General features: G+C 41.5%; 2 protein-coding genes across 3 annotated transcripts in view; one reads left to right on the forward strand and one right to left on the reverse strand.

Moving 5' to 3' along the window:
* eif2b1 (eukaryotic translation initiation factor 2B, subunit 1 alpha) overlaps positions 1 to 4707 on the forward strand; it is a 5246-nt gene extending 539 nt beyond the window's left edge. The window contains exons 2-9 of the mRNA XM_083526435.1: positions 1 to 29; positions 951 to 1087; positions 1491 to 1607; positions 1734 to 1846; positions 2801 to 2869; positions 3004 to 3079; positions 3508 to 3633; positions 4362 to 4707. The exon at positions 1 to 29 is cut by the window's left edge and continues 73 nt beyond it. Of these exons, the coding sequence (XP_083382561.1) occupies positions 1 to 29; positions 951 to 1087; positions 1491 to 1607; positions 1734 to 1846; positions 2801 to 2869; positions 3004 to 3079; positions 3508 to 3633; positions 4362 to 4517 (823 nt within the window). The 3' untranslated portion in view covers positions 4518 to 4707. The remainder of the gene's footprint in view (positions 30 to 950; positions 1088 to 1490; positions 1608 to 1733; positions 1847 to 2800; positions 2870 to 3003; positions 3080 to 3507; positions 3634 to 4361) is intronic.
* A 439-nt stretch (positions 4708 to 5146) lies between these two features.
* On the reverse strand, positions 5147 to 10167 carry LOC310717990 (transmembrane emp24 domain-containing protein 2). 2 transcript variants are annotated; one of them, XM_083526453.1, is made up of 5 exons: positions 9747 to 10158; positions 7207 to 7399; positions 6931 to 6951; positions 6491 to 6598; positions 5147 to 6243 (listed from the first exon to the last, which is right to left on the reverse strand). In XM_083526453.1, the coding sequence occupies exons 1-5, from the start codon at positions 9924 to 9926 to the stop codon at positions 6119 to 6121; spliced, it is 627 nt and encodes a 208-aa protein (XP_083382579.1). In that variant the 5' UTR covers positions 9927 to 10158; the 3' UTR covers positions 5147 to 6118. The 2 variants fall into 2 exon arrangements, with proteins under 2 accessions (XP_083382579.1, XP_083382580.1); XM_083526454.1 differs by lacking the exon at positions 6931 to 6951 and having other exon boundaries at positions 9747 to 10167.
* Positions 10168 to 17500: the final 7333 nt, after the last annotated feature.

The raw sequence follows: 17500 nt of genomic DNA on the forward strand, positions 1-17500 counted from the left end.
TCTCCTGGAGTTCCTGAAGAGAGATCAGAGTAAGAGCCCAGTTCATACCTTCCTTCTTCTTCATCTTCTCCTCTTTCAGCTTCTCCATTCTTCTTCACCTTCTCCTCCTTCAACTTTTCCTTTTCCAACTTCAACTTTTCCTTTCATCTGCATCTATTTCAGCTTCCCCTTCTCCTTCACCTTCTCCTTTACCATCAAATTCTCCTTCTTCTTCATGTTCTCATTCACTTTTATCTTCTTCACCTTCTCCATAACCATCTCCTTGAATTTCTTATATCTCTCCCTTGCACCTTCTTCTTTCAACTTCTAATTCTCCTTTTCCTTCATTTTTAAGTTCTCCCTCGTTTTTCACTCTCACCTTTACTTTCTTATTCACTCTCTCATTCATTTTCACTCTCTCCTTCACCTTCTCCTTCATCTTCACTCTCTCCTTCTCCTTCATCTCCAAGTTTTCCTTCACCCTCTCTTTCACCTTCATTCTCCTTCATCTTCTTTTTCACCTTCTTGTTTTCCCTCTCCTTCACATTATCCTACACCTTTTCCTATCCCTTTATCTTCTTCCTCAACTTCTCATCCTCCTTCACATTTCCCTTCTCCTTCTTCTTTATCGACACACACTCTGTGGATGAGAGAAACCCCAGTGTAAGTCAGTTCCTGGGACTGAGTTTTCACCTCATTTCTCTATTGAAATTGAAGATCATTAGATCTTGAAGCTCTCAGTCTTGAGTGCATGTGAATTTGTTGTGAATTGAAAATTGGATTAACATCAACTTGAAACTTTAACAGCAGATAAACATGTGGTGGGAAACTACTGTCCCTTTTTCCACCCCATCCCCTGTAAACCAGATCTTCATGGAGCTGGTTTTGTGTCAGGGCTATTGTGAGACTGGAACAGTTTTGGGTCTAGAGTTAGGGTTAACTTTGTGACTCTTTCTTCCAAATGATGTTAGGTGAGACCATCGTGGGCCTAAGAGAGAACCTGACCAAAGCCATCGGCAGGCTGAAGGAGGCAGATTCCTCGGTGGCCGTGTCCTCAGGAGGAGAACTTTTCCTTCGTTTCATCAGCCTCACATCGCTGGAGCATCCGGTGAGTCAGACGTGTGGAGAAACATCTGAACGCATCGAATAAGTTTAAAGATTCTCTCGCAGACGTAAATGTCTTCAGAGAATTAATCGTAATGATACAGTTTCTGTCATCGGGGAAGGAGAAGGTGAAGTAGGAGAAGGTAAAGAAAACAGTGGAGGAGGAAAAGGTGAAGGAAAAATGTATGGAAAAGGTGAAGGAGCAGAAAGTGAAGGAAAATGTGGATGAGGAGAAACTGAAGGAAAAAGTAAAGGAGGAGGAGAAGGTAAAGAAGGAGGTAGAGGAGAAGAAAGTGAAGGAGAAGGAGGAAGAGGAGGAGAAGGTGAAGGAAAAATAAAAGAGGTGGAGGAGGAAAAGGTGAAGGAGAAATATATCCCCATTCTTTTTGTTTTATCCCCCCCCACAGGATCTCTCACAGTGCAAGAATGTGATGGTGGACCGAGGAGAACTTTTTCTGAAGAAGATCTCTTTGTCCCGAGGCAAAGTGGCCAAACTTTGTCACACGTTCATCAAAGACGGGGCTGTAGGTGCCGCATAGCGACCGTTCACGTCATCTGGATGCAAAATTAAACCCTTTGTAGCATCGTCACATGCTTACATTTCACGTCTGTCTCACGTGCCAGGACCTTCTGCTTTTATTTTCCTGCAGAAAATCCTGACGCACTCCTCCTCAAGGGTTGTGCTGAAAGTTCTGGAAAACGCAGCGGCCGACAAGAAGCGGTTTACCGTATACGTCACAGAATCCCAGCCCGACTCTTCCGGGTAATTCCTTCATCGTCTCTCTCGGGATTCTAGGACGTGTTTGTGCTTCATTCAGTTCCTTTGTAAACGTTTAAACAGCCATAAGATAGTTATTACACTTTAGGGAGCAAAAGAATTGGGACAAAAGCCAAGGTGGAGGCACACAATTGTATTAGATGCCTTTGGATGGGAGAAGGTGGTAGAACAGTGGTTGGGCTCGGGATTACTGACCAGTAGGCTGGGGATTTAAGCCCCATTAATCCCAAGCTCCCTTGCTTGGGGCCCTTGATCAAGACCCTTAACTGTGCTATATAATGCTCTGACCGCAACCCTATTAAACACCTTTGCGATAAATTTGTCACACTGACTGTACAAAGCCGCTAAATAAAGACAAATCTAATCAAAATCCAGTGGAACATCTTCCCAGAAGAGTGGTCGTATGGGGTTTTCGAGCATCGCATTGCTCTTATAATTCCCTCCACTCTTCTGGGAAGATGTTCCACTAGATTATGGCGTGTGCTTGTGGAGATTCAGACCAGGGGTGTTAGTAAAGTAAGGTGATGGACTTGTAAACCGATGTAAGTGAGGTGAGGAGGCCTGGGGTGCAGTCAGCGTGAAAAATAGGTTTAAGGTCCATCCCATGTAAAGCTTATCTTCATTGAGCTGCTTTGTGCACAGGGGCATAGTCATGCTGGAACAGGTTTGGGTCTTCGAGTTCAAATGAAGATTAAATTGAATGGTACTGCACCTACGATTTCGTGCCTCCAACTTTGTGGTAACAGTTTGGTGAAGAACAATGTATGGCTGGAAAAAGTCCCGATACATAATATATGTATGTCCTTTATATATGGAATGGGATGTTTAAAACTTTCTGGTCAGGTGTCACACAAAGATCTCATTATAACACTATGTCATGTTTTATCGCCAGCCATTGTTTCTTGCCAGCGTTCAATAATTTGGGGATTGTGTTTTTAGTCGGCAGATGGCCGAACAGCTGCGAAGACTCAATATCCCAGTCACAGTAGTGCTCGATGCTGCAGTTGGGTAAATGGACTTATTTTTTTTATTCCCCCCTCATTTCATATACAATGTTTACGATTTGTGTCGTAACACGTTTTTACTGGTGATGTAAAAACGAAATATATAAAGAATCCATTAACCCCTGTAAATGGTGTTAGATACATCATGGAGAAGGTGGACCTGGTCATCGTCGGGGCTGAGGGTGTGGTCGAAAGTGGAGGCATTATAAACAAGGTTAGTGTCCTGTGTTTAGATGCTCGCGCATACGAGGTGGTGTCAAAGTTTCGAGGCTCGTACTTTATTTATCTACGTTTACACACCGTCACCTTTAAAATAGTCCCCTTGCACAGCAACACGGCGCCCCCAGCATTCCTGCGCCGAATGTCCCCGGCGGTGTCGAAATGGCATCTGGAAGAGGGCGAAGTCCGCAGGAGCCAAATCCGGCAGGAAGGATAAGTTTCCGTAGAGAAATTCTGATGGTCAGAACAGCATGAGTTGCACGGCTCCTGATCCCTTCAGGCACACTGACTTTTAAAGGTCGGCGCTCCCTGTGACTGCGTGTGTTACAAAATGGGTCTCGAAACTTTGATACCGCCTCGTACGAACATATGAACTTTCCTGCTCCGTTTGTCGATAACGTGTCGGATGTGTAACTCCTATAGATTGGCACCTACCAGATGGCGGTCTGCTCCAAAGCGCACAACAAGCCGTTTTACGTGGTGGCGGAAAGTTTCAAGTTTGTGCGCCTTTACCCGCTCAACCAGCAAGACGTGCCCGATAGGTTCAAGGTGAGCCTTCCTGCTGTTTATTGAATCTCCACCATACACAAGTCGGTTTTTTTCATATCAGTTAGGAAGGGATGGAAATATCCACTGGATGACCAGTTTATATAGGGAACGCCTACGTACCATCTTCCTATTCAACTGTATATTTAGACGTTAAAGCAGCACAGTGCATGAAATCGTCCAGCTGTCGGTCAAGAGTTATCCGTTACCGGGGTCGCCACTGTTCAGGGTCTTAATGTCTTCATTTTTTATGTCCCTATAACCTTAGGGGCAATTAGAGGTAGCTTCTAATGTTCATTGAAATGCTGAAATGCTTTAAAATGTTTTTGTGTGTTCGTTTCCATGGTTGTTGTAGATTCCAAATATAATTTGCTGTATTATGACTACACATGAGACCAACACGCAACAGCCAATCAGCTTTCTGTTGTTTGCGGGAATCTCTCACGGATTGTACCACAGACGTAAAAAAGAGATTTTATTTCTCAGCTATGGTGAAGTGCAGGTTTAGCGATACTTTAGTCGTGTCTTACATTTCACTCTTAATGGTGACTTGGTGAAACCTGCAGAAACTCTGTATGATGAATGACTGCTAAGGGAATATGGCCTGAGTGTGGCCTCGTTTATGCTTCTGTGAAACAGGAAGTCGGGGTGAGGCTTCTTCGCTCATGTTTAGTGCCTATGTTTGTAGATACCGATGTATCTTGCAAGTAAACAAATTTCTTTTTCCTCAGTACAAAGCAGATACGCTGAAAACGGCAGAGGATTTCAATCAGGAGCATCCGATAATCGACTACACACCTCCGTCTCTCATCACTCTGCTATTCACCGACCTGGGTGTGTTGACTCCTTCGGCGGTCAGCGACGAGCTCATCAAGCTCTACTTGTAACGATCCTGCCCTTTAAGGGCCATTACAGAGACGCACAATCCTGACAACGATGCATCTCGGTTTTACTCCCAACCACACGGCCATTACAATATCGGTAATTTATATATCCAGGTCTCCTGTTCATATACTCCATTTACATTAGGGGATAAATAAATAAATCTATAAAACCCTTTTCTTGTGTATAATAATCTGCCATATTTTCTGGACAGCAGCTTTCACCGTTTATGATGTTTTCCTCATGAACAAATTTAACAGAATAGGTGTGAACGATATTATTGATGGAAAATATTCCTTCCTGTTACATTTTACATCAAATCTGCCAACAGAAACAAAAGGATCTCTTTAGTGAGGTTCACTATGGTGTGTTGTATTGTGCGAAAAAACTACAAATGCATTGAAAAATACAGTATATGGACAAAAGTATTGGGACACCAGAGCCCCACACTAGAACATCTTGCCGAAAAAGGTGGTGATTCTACCAGCAACAGGTGGTCCACAAACTTTTGCCAATATAGTGGATTGTGTACGGCGGTCCGAAAAAAACGGACGATGCACCTTTGATTCGTACTGATGACCTCACGCTGAGAATTCCAACTCGGATAGAGTTTCCTTCAACCAAAAGCGAACCGTTTTATCCAAACCATGAACAGCCTTTATTTTATTGTTTGTTTTTGTACACACGAGTGGAGATTGATTTCAAATTACAGACAAAACCGTCTGTAAATGAGCTTCAGTCAAAACACAAACAAACCTGAAGTTTCGTCTGGCTTGACATGATTTCAATTTTTGTTTTCAAAACCTCCTTCACGGAAAAAAAGTACAAAAAAAGAAAAAACTCCAGTGTTGTGAACTCCGTTGACCTCGAGGTGGATAAGAAACTCCTGATTTGTACTCGGTTTAAGAAGATTTTGAAATGGGGGGGGGGGGGGGTGTCGAGCCTGACCACCAACACCACCACATAAAAAAAAAAAAAAAAAAAAAAAAAAAAAATGCTGTCTCTAATTTGCAAATGGGTGCAGAAGAAGCATCTGTGAGAATCAAAAATATCAGGGAACTCTCATTGTAACCCAACACAATTTTCTGATTAAAAAAACCCCCCAAAAAATCAAATTCTGGTCAAATTTACCATCATGTCCCTTATCTTTAAAATTTACATAAAAAGGTGGACTGATTTCTTTTTCTGTGAATGACTTTTCCACAAACATGAGGGTGAGTCAAATGAAAAGCTTCATCCGTATGTATTTTGCAGTGTGTATTGCAATTAGAGAACAAGTGCACCCCCCACCCACCCACCCACACCCACACACAGTTGACTCTCCCTCATATGTGAAAGTGACATTTCTTCCCCCACGAATTCTCAATCGCCGCACCTTTAACGCGAATACAAAATTCCCGAACGGGCCCGTGATTGGAGTAGAAGTCGAGTGCGGCCTTCGCAGGTCGACCTGTTTAGACGTGGTCATCTTTTTATATATTCTTTTTTTCAATAGTTTGTCTTTTATTCTCCAAACAAGTCCAAAGTACGGCGAGACGCTTTGGAATAGGGGGGGAAAAGAAAAGAAAAGAAAAAAAAAAAAAAAAAAAAGGGTACAACTCGAGAATTAAACGACTCGCCGCACTTCAAAAAACCTCTTCAGGTAGTAAATCTGTCCCAGCGTCATGGCCACCAGCACCAGAGCCTCGAAGAACGACCAGAGCACCACGCGGCTGTTCGTGTTGTCGTTGACTGCAGGGGGGAAAAAAGGGGGAGAGGGACACGTGTTAGATCGTACGCAAGGACAAAATGAGGACCCCATCCAAGCAGACGGGTTCCCCTTTAAGTCTGGCTCCTTTCCACTAGCGCCCCCAGACTGAGGAGGGGGGTTAATACACATAATTTACTTATTTTAATGTTCTATCGTTCTTACGTGGTGAAAAGCGCTATAGAAACAAACTGTTCAATTCCTCAAGACGAGAGATTCGGAGGGTCTTACTCGCTCGGTGTATCCTCTCGCGGACCTCCATGTACTCCTGCTCGTGTTTGACCGCCGTCATGGCCACAGCCAGCTCGTTGATCATCTCCTCCAGCTTGTTTTGGTGCGCTGTAACGGAACGTTGCCTGGTGAGAATGTGCGCAATGCGAGCGGAAAGCAGCGGGGGAGGGGATCGCATTCACATGAATGGGGGGTTTAATGTATGCACATCATTCTTTAGCATAAATACGCAGTTTTGTCCTCGAAAAATGGACCAAGCTTACTACAAGTATCGCTAATTTTCCGATTAAAGGCACCGTGAGGCGACACATTAAACCCAAAGGCACACTGCACAGACAGTGAGTAACGTCGACGGTTCGTTCGACGAGAGCGGGTGGAAGTTAATGGAAGACTGATGCGGCGTGCACAAAGCTTTCCATGCAGCCCACTATGAAACCTACCATCCCAGGTCCCGCCACCGACTGAGGAGGAGAAGGAGGAAGCAAGAAAAAGAGGAAGAAAGACGAAATGAAAAAGGAGTACAGGATGAAATCAGGGGTGGGGTGTGGGGGGTTCAAATGACGAGAAATGTAGCTACATGTAGCAATCGTGCGCTGGACTAAACTTCTGGTTAAGAAAAGACTTAACTGCGCACAACCATTAATATCTCTAAAGGTTAACACGTTTATGGTTATTATTTTTGATAGAATAACGAAAGCGGTGGATCGCGGACGCACCCTCGGTCTCCATGCCGTCCCCTTTGGGCGCCTCGCCGATATCGATAGTGAACATGACGATCTTGGGGGTCATGGTGGACATCTTGTTGCTGAAGCAGAACTTGTACGTGCCGTCCATGTGTGCAGCCACGGAGTACTTCCCGCTGGACTCGCGGTCCCCTTTGTAGATCTGCTTCCCGTCAGGACCTGTGATCTACCAAACGAAGCAAAAAAAAGGTTTACATTCAGAGAATGAAAAGTGAAGAGAGTGAAATCGGTCGTGTCCGTTGGGTGGAAGTGACGGCATACTGTTCTTCAGAAATCCAATTGAAGAAGCTCGGACAAAGCACTCGAGATGCTTCAGCCTCCGGGCAGGAAGCTGCTCTACGATAAAACCCCAGACTGAAGAGTGGGAATGGACCGAAACTCAATCACAAAATAAACGAGCGAATGAGGAACCTTCCTACACAATCGATGAATTTTCCATCGATTACTTTTTCTTACAAGCCTTCGTGTCATTACGAATCGTCCTAGAATGAAAATCTCGTGCTGGAAAGCATCCGGTGGAGGCGTCGCAGTTTCTGCTTGTATACACATGACCACGCCCCCGCGTTTACCGACCCGTGTGGAGATCTGTTTTCCATAGATTTCTCTGATGGCAGGATCGGACCTCGTTTGGTAGACGCGCATATCCAGAGCAACTCTCAGTTAATTCATTTATACAGAAGTAGTTGAGGGCCTTTCCTAAGGGCCCAGCAGTGATATTTTGCTATTCGAACTAATAACCGTCTGCTCAGAAGTCCAGGACCGGAACCACTAGATGAAAACTCACGGTTTGGATCATATTACGGTTCCCCTAGTAACAGCGAAACAGAACTAGCTAAATATTGAAAACAACAGAGTGGAATTAATTTTGTCCCCCAATCTGGCAACCCGTCCAACGATAGCCTTCCCATGTCCACTGTTTTCAGGTGAACAAGATCCCAGAACTTGAGATCCTGTGGAGAAGAGAAAAATGAGATTACTTTACTCTTGGTGAAGTGATGGTGAAGCCCTGATCTGGTCGAATTCTCAGTCGAACTGGTGACTATTTTTCAAGATTGTTCGAGACGAATACGTGTTTACTGCTCACGCTGCTAGAAGAGAACATTTAACTGGACGAACGCAAAACCAGCACATGATGAGTCATCAGAAGAACCCGGAAACAAATAAAAAAAATTATAATTTGTTGTGTCTGAGGTACTTTGTTAATTTCTTCACTCAGATGAGGAACTTTTGAGGTTCAAATTCAACTCCATTTGATTTGTGTAGTTTGTCCCAAAGCAGCTTAAAAAAATGAAACCATTACAAATATAAATTCCTGCAGCATTAAGGAGTCCCTGTTACTTTATCTCTCATGAGTGAACCAGTGGAGGTTCACGCATTAAAAAAGAGGAACCAGATTTAAAAGCCCATCGTCATCTGGGTTCCACAGAATGTCCACTCATTACAGTTTCATCATTGTTGAGGTTATCAACTGTTCACTGATCCGACACTGCATTTTGGCTTCACAATGTCTATACAAGTCAAATCGAACTGTCTGGTTCAGTGGATCACAAGGTCATGAGTTCAAATCCCAGCAGCACCACCATGGGGCCCTCAACCATCAACCGCTCAGGTGTATAAATGAGATCTCCCTGAGAAGTGGTAGCTCAGTTTAAAATTGTGGGCTTCTGCTCGAAAGGTCATGAGATCGAATTCGCCAAAACCAAGCTGCCAATGTTGGGCCCTCGAGCAAGGCCATTAACCCTCAATCGATCCGTTGTATAATTGAGATCATTGTAAGTGGCTCTGGATATGCTGTAAACATAGACACAATAAAAAAACATCAAATTCAGATCCATCTCAGCTCCCCCCACCACCCCCCAAAAAAAACCAATCCGTTCACACGGAAACCGTTTTACGTTAAATCGTACGCAACACACAACCACTTCTATGCGTCTCTGCCTTCGCCTCGCAAACCGAAGAATTATCCGAGACTCCAGAACCCATCAGGAGAACATCAGAAAGAGAAAAGATGGATGGTTGATTTTTTTTTTTTATCCTCTCTTTAGTGCCGGAGGAACAGATGTGGCTTGGACACTGGGATCCTAACAGCTGTTGGACACTCAGACAGAATCTGATGCCTTTGTCTTGTCTATAATAATAATAATAATAATAATAATAATAAAAAAAAAAACAGCACATTTTTTATAACAAAACAACAGTAATTCTTGGACAGTTTTGAGTTATTCATTGACATTTAGTGTGTAAAAATATGGACTTAAATATATGGAAGTTTGCTGGTCACTTCAACCAAAACTGGAATAATTTCTATAACATTTGCAGGGTTTTTATGTGATGATTATTTAGAAGTAAGATAATAGGGTGGTGTGGGCCGCATCCCAATCCGCACTCCAGGACACCAGGTAGGGCGCCTAAAGAGGGTGAGTAATACATGACTAAACCGTCAGGACCAAACCCGGTTCACAGCTACTCCTCGTCATCTAAGAGGTTTTATATCTATGTATATTTCTGTGTACCTCCACGTCGATATCCAGAAATCCCCCCTCAGCCACCTCAAACATGAGGCCCATCTTGGTGCCCGAGTTGACTCGCTCGTAAAAGCACTCCTCGGCGTGAGCGTCAACGCTGACGAAGTAACCGGACGCGGTGGCGCACAGAGCTGCCAGAACGACCGCGACTTCCGAAAAGGTCAACATGGTGCAAAATAAACACTTTAACAAAATACACGCATGAAAATTTATATATCTAAAACTATAATACAAAATATGTATGAGGGAGACAGAGTCCGGCTTCACTCCACACGGGGAAGTGAATGTAACCCTCAGATAGCCGCGGACATGCGGGGGAGGAGTCACCGAGTCACCGCGCTGCCCTGCGCGCTCCTGAGTGGATACAAACAACTGCTTCCGCGATGCCACGTAACGCTTCACCACGGAAGCCGCACAGGGACAAAATGGTGGCCGATTAAAGCAACGCAATTCTCTCGCGCTCACACTCGTTCTCTCTCTCTCACACACACACACACACACACACACACACACACTCGTTCTCTCTCACTATCTATCTCTCTCTCTCTCTCTCTCTCTCTCTCTCTCTCTCTCACACACACATATTCTCTCTTTCTTTCTCTTACACACACTTTTTTGTTGTCTCTCACACACAATCTCTCTCTCTCCAGCTTCTCTTAAGGAATGTGGGAGCTCAATACCTCTGGTTTACTTATCAGAAGGTCAGGGGTTCAACCCCCAGAACCACCAGGGTGCCACTGTTGGGCCCTTGAGCAAGGCCCTTAATCCTTTTTGATCCAGAGCAGCCACATCATGCCTGTCCCTGCACTCTGACGAAGCAGTGATATATGAAGATAGAATTTCACAGTGCTGTAATAGATGCATGGCAAATAAACATATCTTTTGCAGCAGAGGTAGCTCTTGGTCTTCCTTTTCTGTGACGGTCCTCATGTGAGCCTTTTTTGTTTTTGTTTATTACATCATTCCATAAGTCTTCTTTCATAGTTTGGATGCCTTTAATATTAATGTAAAATAAAGAAAAGCTATTGATGAAGAAGTAATGAGTGGAGATGAGACCTGATACTCCTACCTCAGCTCCGAGTCAAATCAAAGCTCAGAGTATACAAAAAACGCAGATGTTGGATCCAGAGATTGGACGCGCTGTTTCTTTTTCCTGGGTTGTAGAATGAGAACAGTTTCTGATCCCTGTTTTCAGGAAAACTCCTGTTTGCTATTACTGGATGAAGAAGGTTCTGGTTGGGGTCTGCTGGGCCAGGGTTGGGAACATTTGGATTAGAGTAGGTGGTTATACTTGTAGGTGGAGTGGATCAGGTCCTGTAATTTAGATATTTAAAAATGCAATACACACATCATACATGTTATTTGTACCATAAAGACAACATGCTACACTGAAAAGCAAAGCCTAGTATGTTACTGGGGCCAGCACAGTATTAAGTATGAAAAGCTCTGAAAGGAAACTTTATAGTTTAATAGTTTCTTCATGTCTTTAGGGTTAAAGTAATTTTAGTAGGTATTTCATCTTCCCCAGTCTCCAGTCAATTCCAGTCTCCAAAACATCCCACCAGCATGGTTCCTCTAATACTAATTTCTAATCCTGTCCATCGTCTTCACTCCTGAAAAAATTATGTATAATATCCTTTTTCTAAACACTGAATTTCCTACATTGTGTACACATGAGTTTAAGAGACACACTTTGATTTGCAATTTTTTTCTATCAAAAACGAGTTTAGGATCGAACCAGTAACCCTTGTGCTGGAACACTACTTGTTATTCTTTGATTTTTTTCTAATGAAATAATCCTGTAAAAAAAAAAAAACAATGCATTTCCACAGTCTGACTTGGAAAGACAAATCTTCAGGTAATTCGGTTATGTTCTTAAGCACTTTATTCTGGGAAGGGTCACTTTGGACCCAGAGATTATCCCGAGTATGACGCAAGGCAGGAAACATCAATCCTGAACAGCAGTGTTGAAGAAAATTCTATTCAATTTTATTTGTATGTCACTTTTAACTACTGACAATGTCCCAAAGCGGCTTTATAGACATAAATACGGTATACAATATGATTTCATGTGTTTAGTGCCTAAAATTTGATCACTAATGAGTGAGCCAGTGGTGACATTGGCAAGGAAAAGACTCCCTGATATAGTATACGGAAGAAACCAGACTCAAAAAGGAAGCGATCCTCAACTAAGTCGTAAAGTCCATGATTGTGTAGCCTGAACCAGACTGAGACAACATTTAAAGGCTCATGAAACCTTTGCAGGTGTTTGGATTTAATAAGCTGATTACAGTGTGATACCACGAGTCTCAAATATTGAACTTTTTCACAATATTCAAATTTTCTGAGATACTGAATTTTGGGCTTTTATTAGCTGTGAGCCAAAATCATCAAAATAACAAGAAATGAACAGGATGGTGGGAGCTCAATGCCTCTGGCTTACTTATCAGAAGGTCAGGGGTTCAACCCCAGCACTGCCAGGGTGCCACTGTTGGGCCCTTGAGCAAGGCCCTTAATCCTTTTTGATCCAGAGCTGCCATATCATGACTGTCCCTGAACTCTGACCAAGCAGTGACATACTGTATGAAGATTGAATTTTACACTGCTGTAATGGATGCATGGCAAATAAACATATCTTCTGCAGCAGAGGTAGCTCTTGGTCTTTATTTTCTGTGACAGTCCTAATAGAATCATCAAAATAACAAAAAATAAACACTTGAAATATATCAGTCTGTGGGTGATGAATCTATATAATATACGAGTTTCACTTTTTGTTTGAATTACTAAAATAAATAAATGTTTTAATTATAATCAAAAAATGTTGAGATGCATATATATGTAGTATAATAATTAATATAAATATTAATAAAAAAAAAATTTTATACGTAATAATTTGTGGTTTTAAAATAATAAACAATACTAAATGTCAAATGAAAGAAATAATGTTTGATTAAAAAGACAATCTGACAAAATGGAAATTATTTTATTTTTATTTTTTATTAATGACATCAATTCTTTATAACCTGTAAATAGACTAAATTCACAAAAGTTTGTGGACACCTGAGTACAAGATTGGTATGTGCTACTTTTAGAACATGTTCCATATTTAGTCTCCATTTGCTGTTATAATAATGTCGACTCTTCTGGGAAGATGTTCAGATTTTTGGAGCGTGCTTGTGGAGATTTGTGATCGTTGAGACACAAAGGGGTTAGTAAAGTAGGGTATTGATGTAGGTGAGGTGAGGAGGCCTGGTGTGCAATTCATCCCAATGGTCTTCCACTCCAACACAGGTAAACCATCTCTTCACAGAGCTGGCTTGTTGCACAATTCTGGAACAGATTTGGGTCTCCTAGTTCAAGTGAAGGAATTAATTAATATTTGTGGTAACAATTTGAGGAAGAACCACATGCCTGGAAAAGTCAGGTGTCCAAATACCTTTAGCCGTATATAGTGTGTATGCTGTACCTCGTCACTAATATTGGCACCCTTGGAAAACAAAACAACCTTGTGGATGAACGAGCAGAAATCTCTACAATGTCATTACAAAATCTAGAAAATCTTCTCAGAAGAGTGAAGATTTCTTGAACAGCAAATGGGGACTACAATTGGAATGGGATGTTCAAAGCACCACCACAAAAGCATATAAGCCTAAAACACACTATGCATGTGTCTGTTAAAAATAATCCAGAATATGTGCCGATAAATTCTAACATTCCCTCCTAATGAGCGCGATTTACAAAACATCAAGAGCTGCTAAAGTGCTGTTGATATGATTGACCCTAAATCCTGTTCGCTGTTAAATAATTGACAACCCACTGCTTTCAAGCAGCTAAAAACTTTTATGGGAATCGATCCGTCCATTAGGCGGTTCCACATCTTGGGGCGTTTCTCAAAGCAATTCTTTGGGCAGTGGTAAGACCCCTAAAAGTCGATTACAGCAAATCAGAAGGTGAACTAAAATGAAGACCACGTGAGAGGTCTCTGAGTTATTTTAGACTGGGAATCAAACGGGACTCTCTGATTTAGCATTCATTTCGAAATGCAGCAGCCAGGACTTAACAAGGTCAAGAACGAGGGATCACATTACCACAGTATTAAAGTCTTTAAAATGGCATAAATTCAGTATCCTGGAATTCAGGATTGATTATAAAATCCTACTTTATGTTACAAGATGCTTTCTGGTCTCTCTCCTCAAAACATCAGCAATCCCATGTTAACTAGACTGCAGTGGTGAAGAGTAATGAGGTAAATGTAATTAACGACTGTACTTAAGTAGCCTTTTCACGTATCTCTACTTTACCAAAGAATTTTCCTTTTGGAGATATTTTTACTTCACTACACGTCAAAGTCAAATCTCATACTTTTTGCTTAATTCCATTATGTTAAATCAGTTGTTTCTTTTTATTTATGAGGATAAAAACTTAACTGGCCAACACGAAGCAAACCACCAATCAGGGTCCTGTTTTGAACTTGTTTTGATTGGCACTTGGTGGTATCCACTTATCACCAAAGGTTCAGCATCAGTTCAACAGCAAGCAGAACATTTTGAGAGACATTTTGAAACAGCGCCCCGTCTTTTGTGCGAGTTTTTCCAAGTACCGTAGTTAGAAAGAAGGTTTTTGGGACAAAAACGATAATAGGATCCTTTAATCCAAAATAAATCATAGTACTTTGGATACTTAAGTATACTTGAAGGCAAATACTTTTGTACTTTTACTCAAGTATATGCTTTGTGTACTTCATGCACCATTGACCATAGCAAGTCTTGAGGACCCTGCGCAAAGTTTATCACTCTAGGAACCAGGCAATACATTTTAACCAGTTGTTCTGAAGCACTTGTGGGATGGAATAATGTACCAGAAGCTGCATTCAATGTTTCTATGTGTAGTTTGTCTGTTCTCGGTTCAGGTTTGTCAATGTGTTACACCAGTTTTCACACAAGGGTCACGGATTGCCAGCAGACCCCTTTATTAAGGATTGCTCCAAACTTGAAAATCACTCTGAGCATCCTCAAAAGGAGATTCCTTCCTTGTTTTAGGTACAACAACTCACCTTCCAAGATTTCATTGATCCATTCAAAATGTAGAACATGTTGGTTTGGCAGGATGGTCAGCTTTCCCAATATCATTATCTGCACACAAAAAAACTGGCCTCTTTTGTTGTCAAACTGCCGAATCTGGCAACACAAGCATAAAATATATTAGATAAATAGATGAAGCTGGAGACAGGTTTAGATTTTGGATTTAGTTTAACTCATTTTATTATAGTCATTCTGCATGGACTAACATGGAATTTATGACTCATTCATCAGTACGGAAAGTAATCTTCCAGTACATCTGCTTAATGGATGTTTATCCCCTTAGAGCTCAAAGCTTTCTGGCAGTCACTGAGAGCAGAGTACACAGTGAGCAAGGTGGCAGTAGACGACCCAAAAAAACAGCATCCATAAGTGCCAAGGAGCCTAGCGATTAAGATTAAGATGTTATCCGTCACACAATTTCGAACAAATGCAGTTATACGCAGGGTGTGATCTCGCGCCGGCATCTACAATGCAATTGAGAAAACAAGATGTCTCTCCCACACAACACATGTACCAGTTGTAAATTAATATTAAGTGACGTGTGTTCAAAATGCACAAAAGCAGGCCAGGTGGTACAGGCCATTGTTAGATGGCTCTGACATTTGCCTGGCAAAAAAACCCACCACATGGATCGTAGTAACCAAATAAGAGGCTTTCATTATATTCTTAGTGCTGTGATTAACACTGTAGGTTTGAGCTGCAGGTTATTTAACCATAACTGATGCAGTAAGTAGCTTTCCTTTTCTCAAACATTAATATCCTGGAAATTTTTTTTCAGAAGAGTCAAATTATTGGACTGCATCAAGCAGAAAAAAACAGCATTTTCAGGAGATTCCTAAAAATGCAATTAAATTGTGTTAGGAAGTACAGGGCATTATTATAACCAGGAAGGATAGTGGTGAACCATCACATTTGAGAAAAAAAGTCTCTGGAGTAACAGAAAAAGGTCATAAGTCCAGAAGCAAGGCGGATTAATTGACCCATTGCCTAAGAGCATCCATTGTGTCTACTTTGTGTGACCCATTGCCCAAGAGCACCCATTGTGTCTACTATTCAAGCCTGTGGGGGCAGCATTATGATCTGAAGTTGCTTCAGTTGGTCAGGTCTAAGTTTTGCATCATGTGCCCAAAAATTTAGGTCAACTGACCACCAAACGACCAGGATTCACTGGGCTCCAATTGAGAATGTGGCTCAGGGAGCATAAGGGATCATTTTCACACATGGATTGTCCACCACCGAGTCCATACCTCAACCCCATTAAGAATCTTTGGGATGCGTTGTAAACTTCTCACAGCGGTCTGAGTCTTCAATCATAAATACAAGAATTTGGAAAAAAAATGAATAAAACTCTGGACAAACCAATTTGGTGACATTGAGTTTTTCAAAACGATGCTATATACAATGCAAGCAAAAGGTGCTCTAGTGAATTATTAGGAGTGTTTGGCCAGGCAGGCAGTATATTTAATCCCATTGAAGGCCGTGTGTTTGAAGTGAAGTCCTTCATATGATCGCCATGAAAATAACAAAAAAAACCAAAAACAGTATCTAATAAGATTTTAGATAAAAATTCTGTCACTAGAGACCACAAACTCATCTAAGTTGCTCAAAATATATACAAAACATCAAGAAGATTTCTAATAGCTCCTAAAAAAAGGGTCTTTACACTCAATTTCATCCTTTACATGTCGGTATACAGTATGTTTCCCCCCTTAAAGTGGCACAGAACTATTCTAGGTTTGTATTTCATTTATTCCATATAATGAGATTGCACTCTTCAGAAGACCACATCAATGCAACTGAAATACACCGTTTTAAATAGATATTTAAACGCCGTCTAGCAACAGAACACGCATAGGGGTCAATATTTGTGAGATATTTGCACGTCCTTTATGTTGTATACACAGACCCGGAAAAGCCAAAATCACATGGCATTGAACAAATTGTTCCTCATTTGGCAACTATAAAGTAGGTGGTCCATCCAGCGAGGATCAAGGCACCAAATAGCACGGTGTAAGTGAACAGAACGAATCGCAGAAGGTCCCGGAAAGTCCGGAGAAAGCGGAGCGTCAAAGGTTCCGACTCAAGGTGAAGATCCATCTTCAGCTCGAAGGAACGGCAAGGTCCAGAGACCTGTTGGCATAAATATTTGTTCTTGGCTTTAAACAGGACTCGTGGTTTGATCTCGATAAAATAATGAACATCACATTATATGCTACTAAGGGTGTAACGGTACACATATCCGTACCAAATCGTTTCGGTACAGGACTTTCAGTTCGGTTCTAAGTTTGTTTTTTTTACCAGCATGGATTTGTGTTGCACACTTCCTGCCACTTCCTGTCAAAGTTTTTTCGACAATCTTGCTATATGGATTCTTCGTTTTTATGTCCATCTTTCACTTAAAATTAGGAAATCCTGACAATTTTGCATATCGATGGAGTGAATGAATGAAGGATGGAAGGTTAAAGTATGCAGAAATATGCAGAATAAGTAGAACACATTTTAAAAAATGTAATATTAATTGTTAACACACACACACACATCTGAACTACCCAAATGGGGTGCAAAGAATGTAAACGATTAACAACATTCCTTTTTTATTAATTCAACTAAAATTGAATTTAATAGATTACTCGATTTAAATGATTATTGTTTTATTAGAAA

Source organism: Silurus aristotelis (assembly GCF_946808225.1).
Source record: "Silurus aristotelis genome assembly, chromosome: 23".
Classification (NCBI taxonomy): Eukaryota; Metazoa; Chordata; class Actinopteri; order Siluriformes; family Siluridae; genus Silurus; species Silurus aristotelis.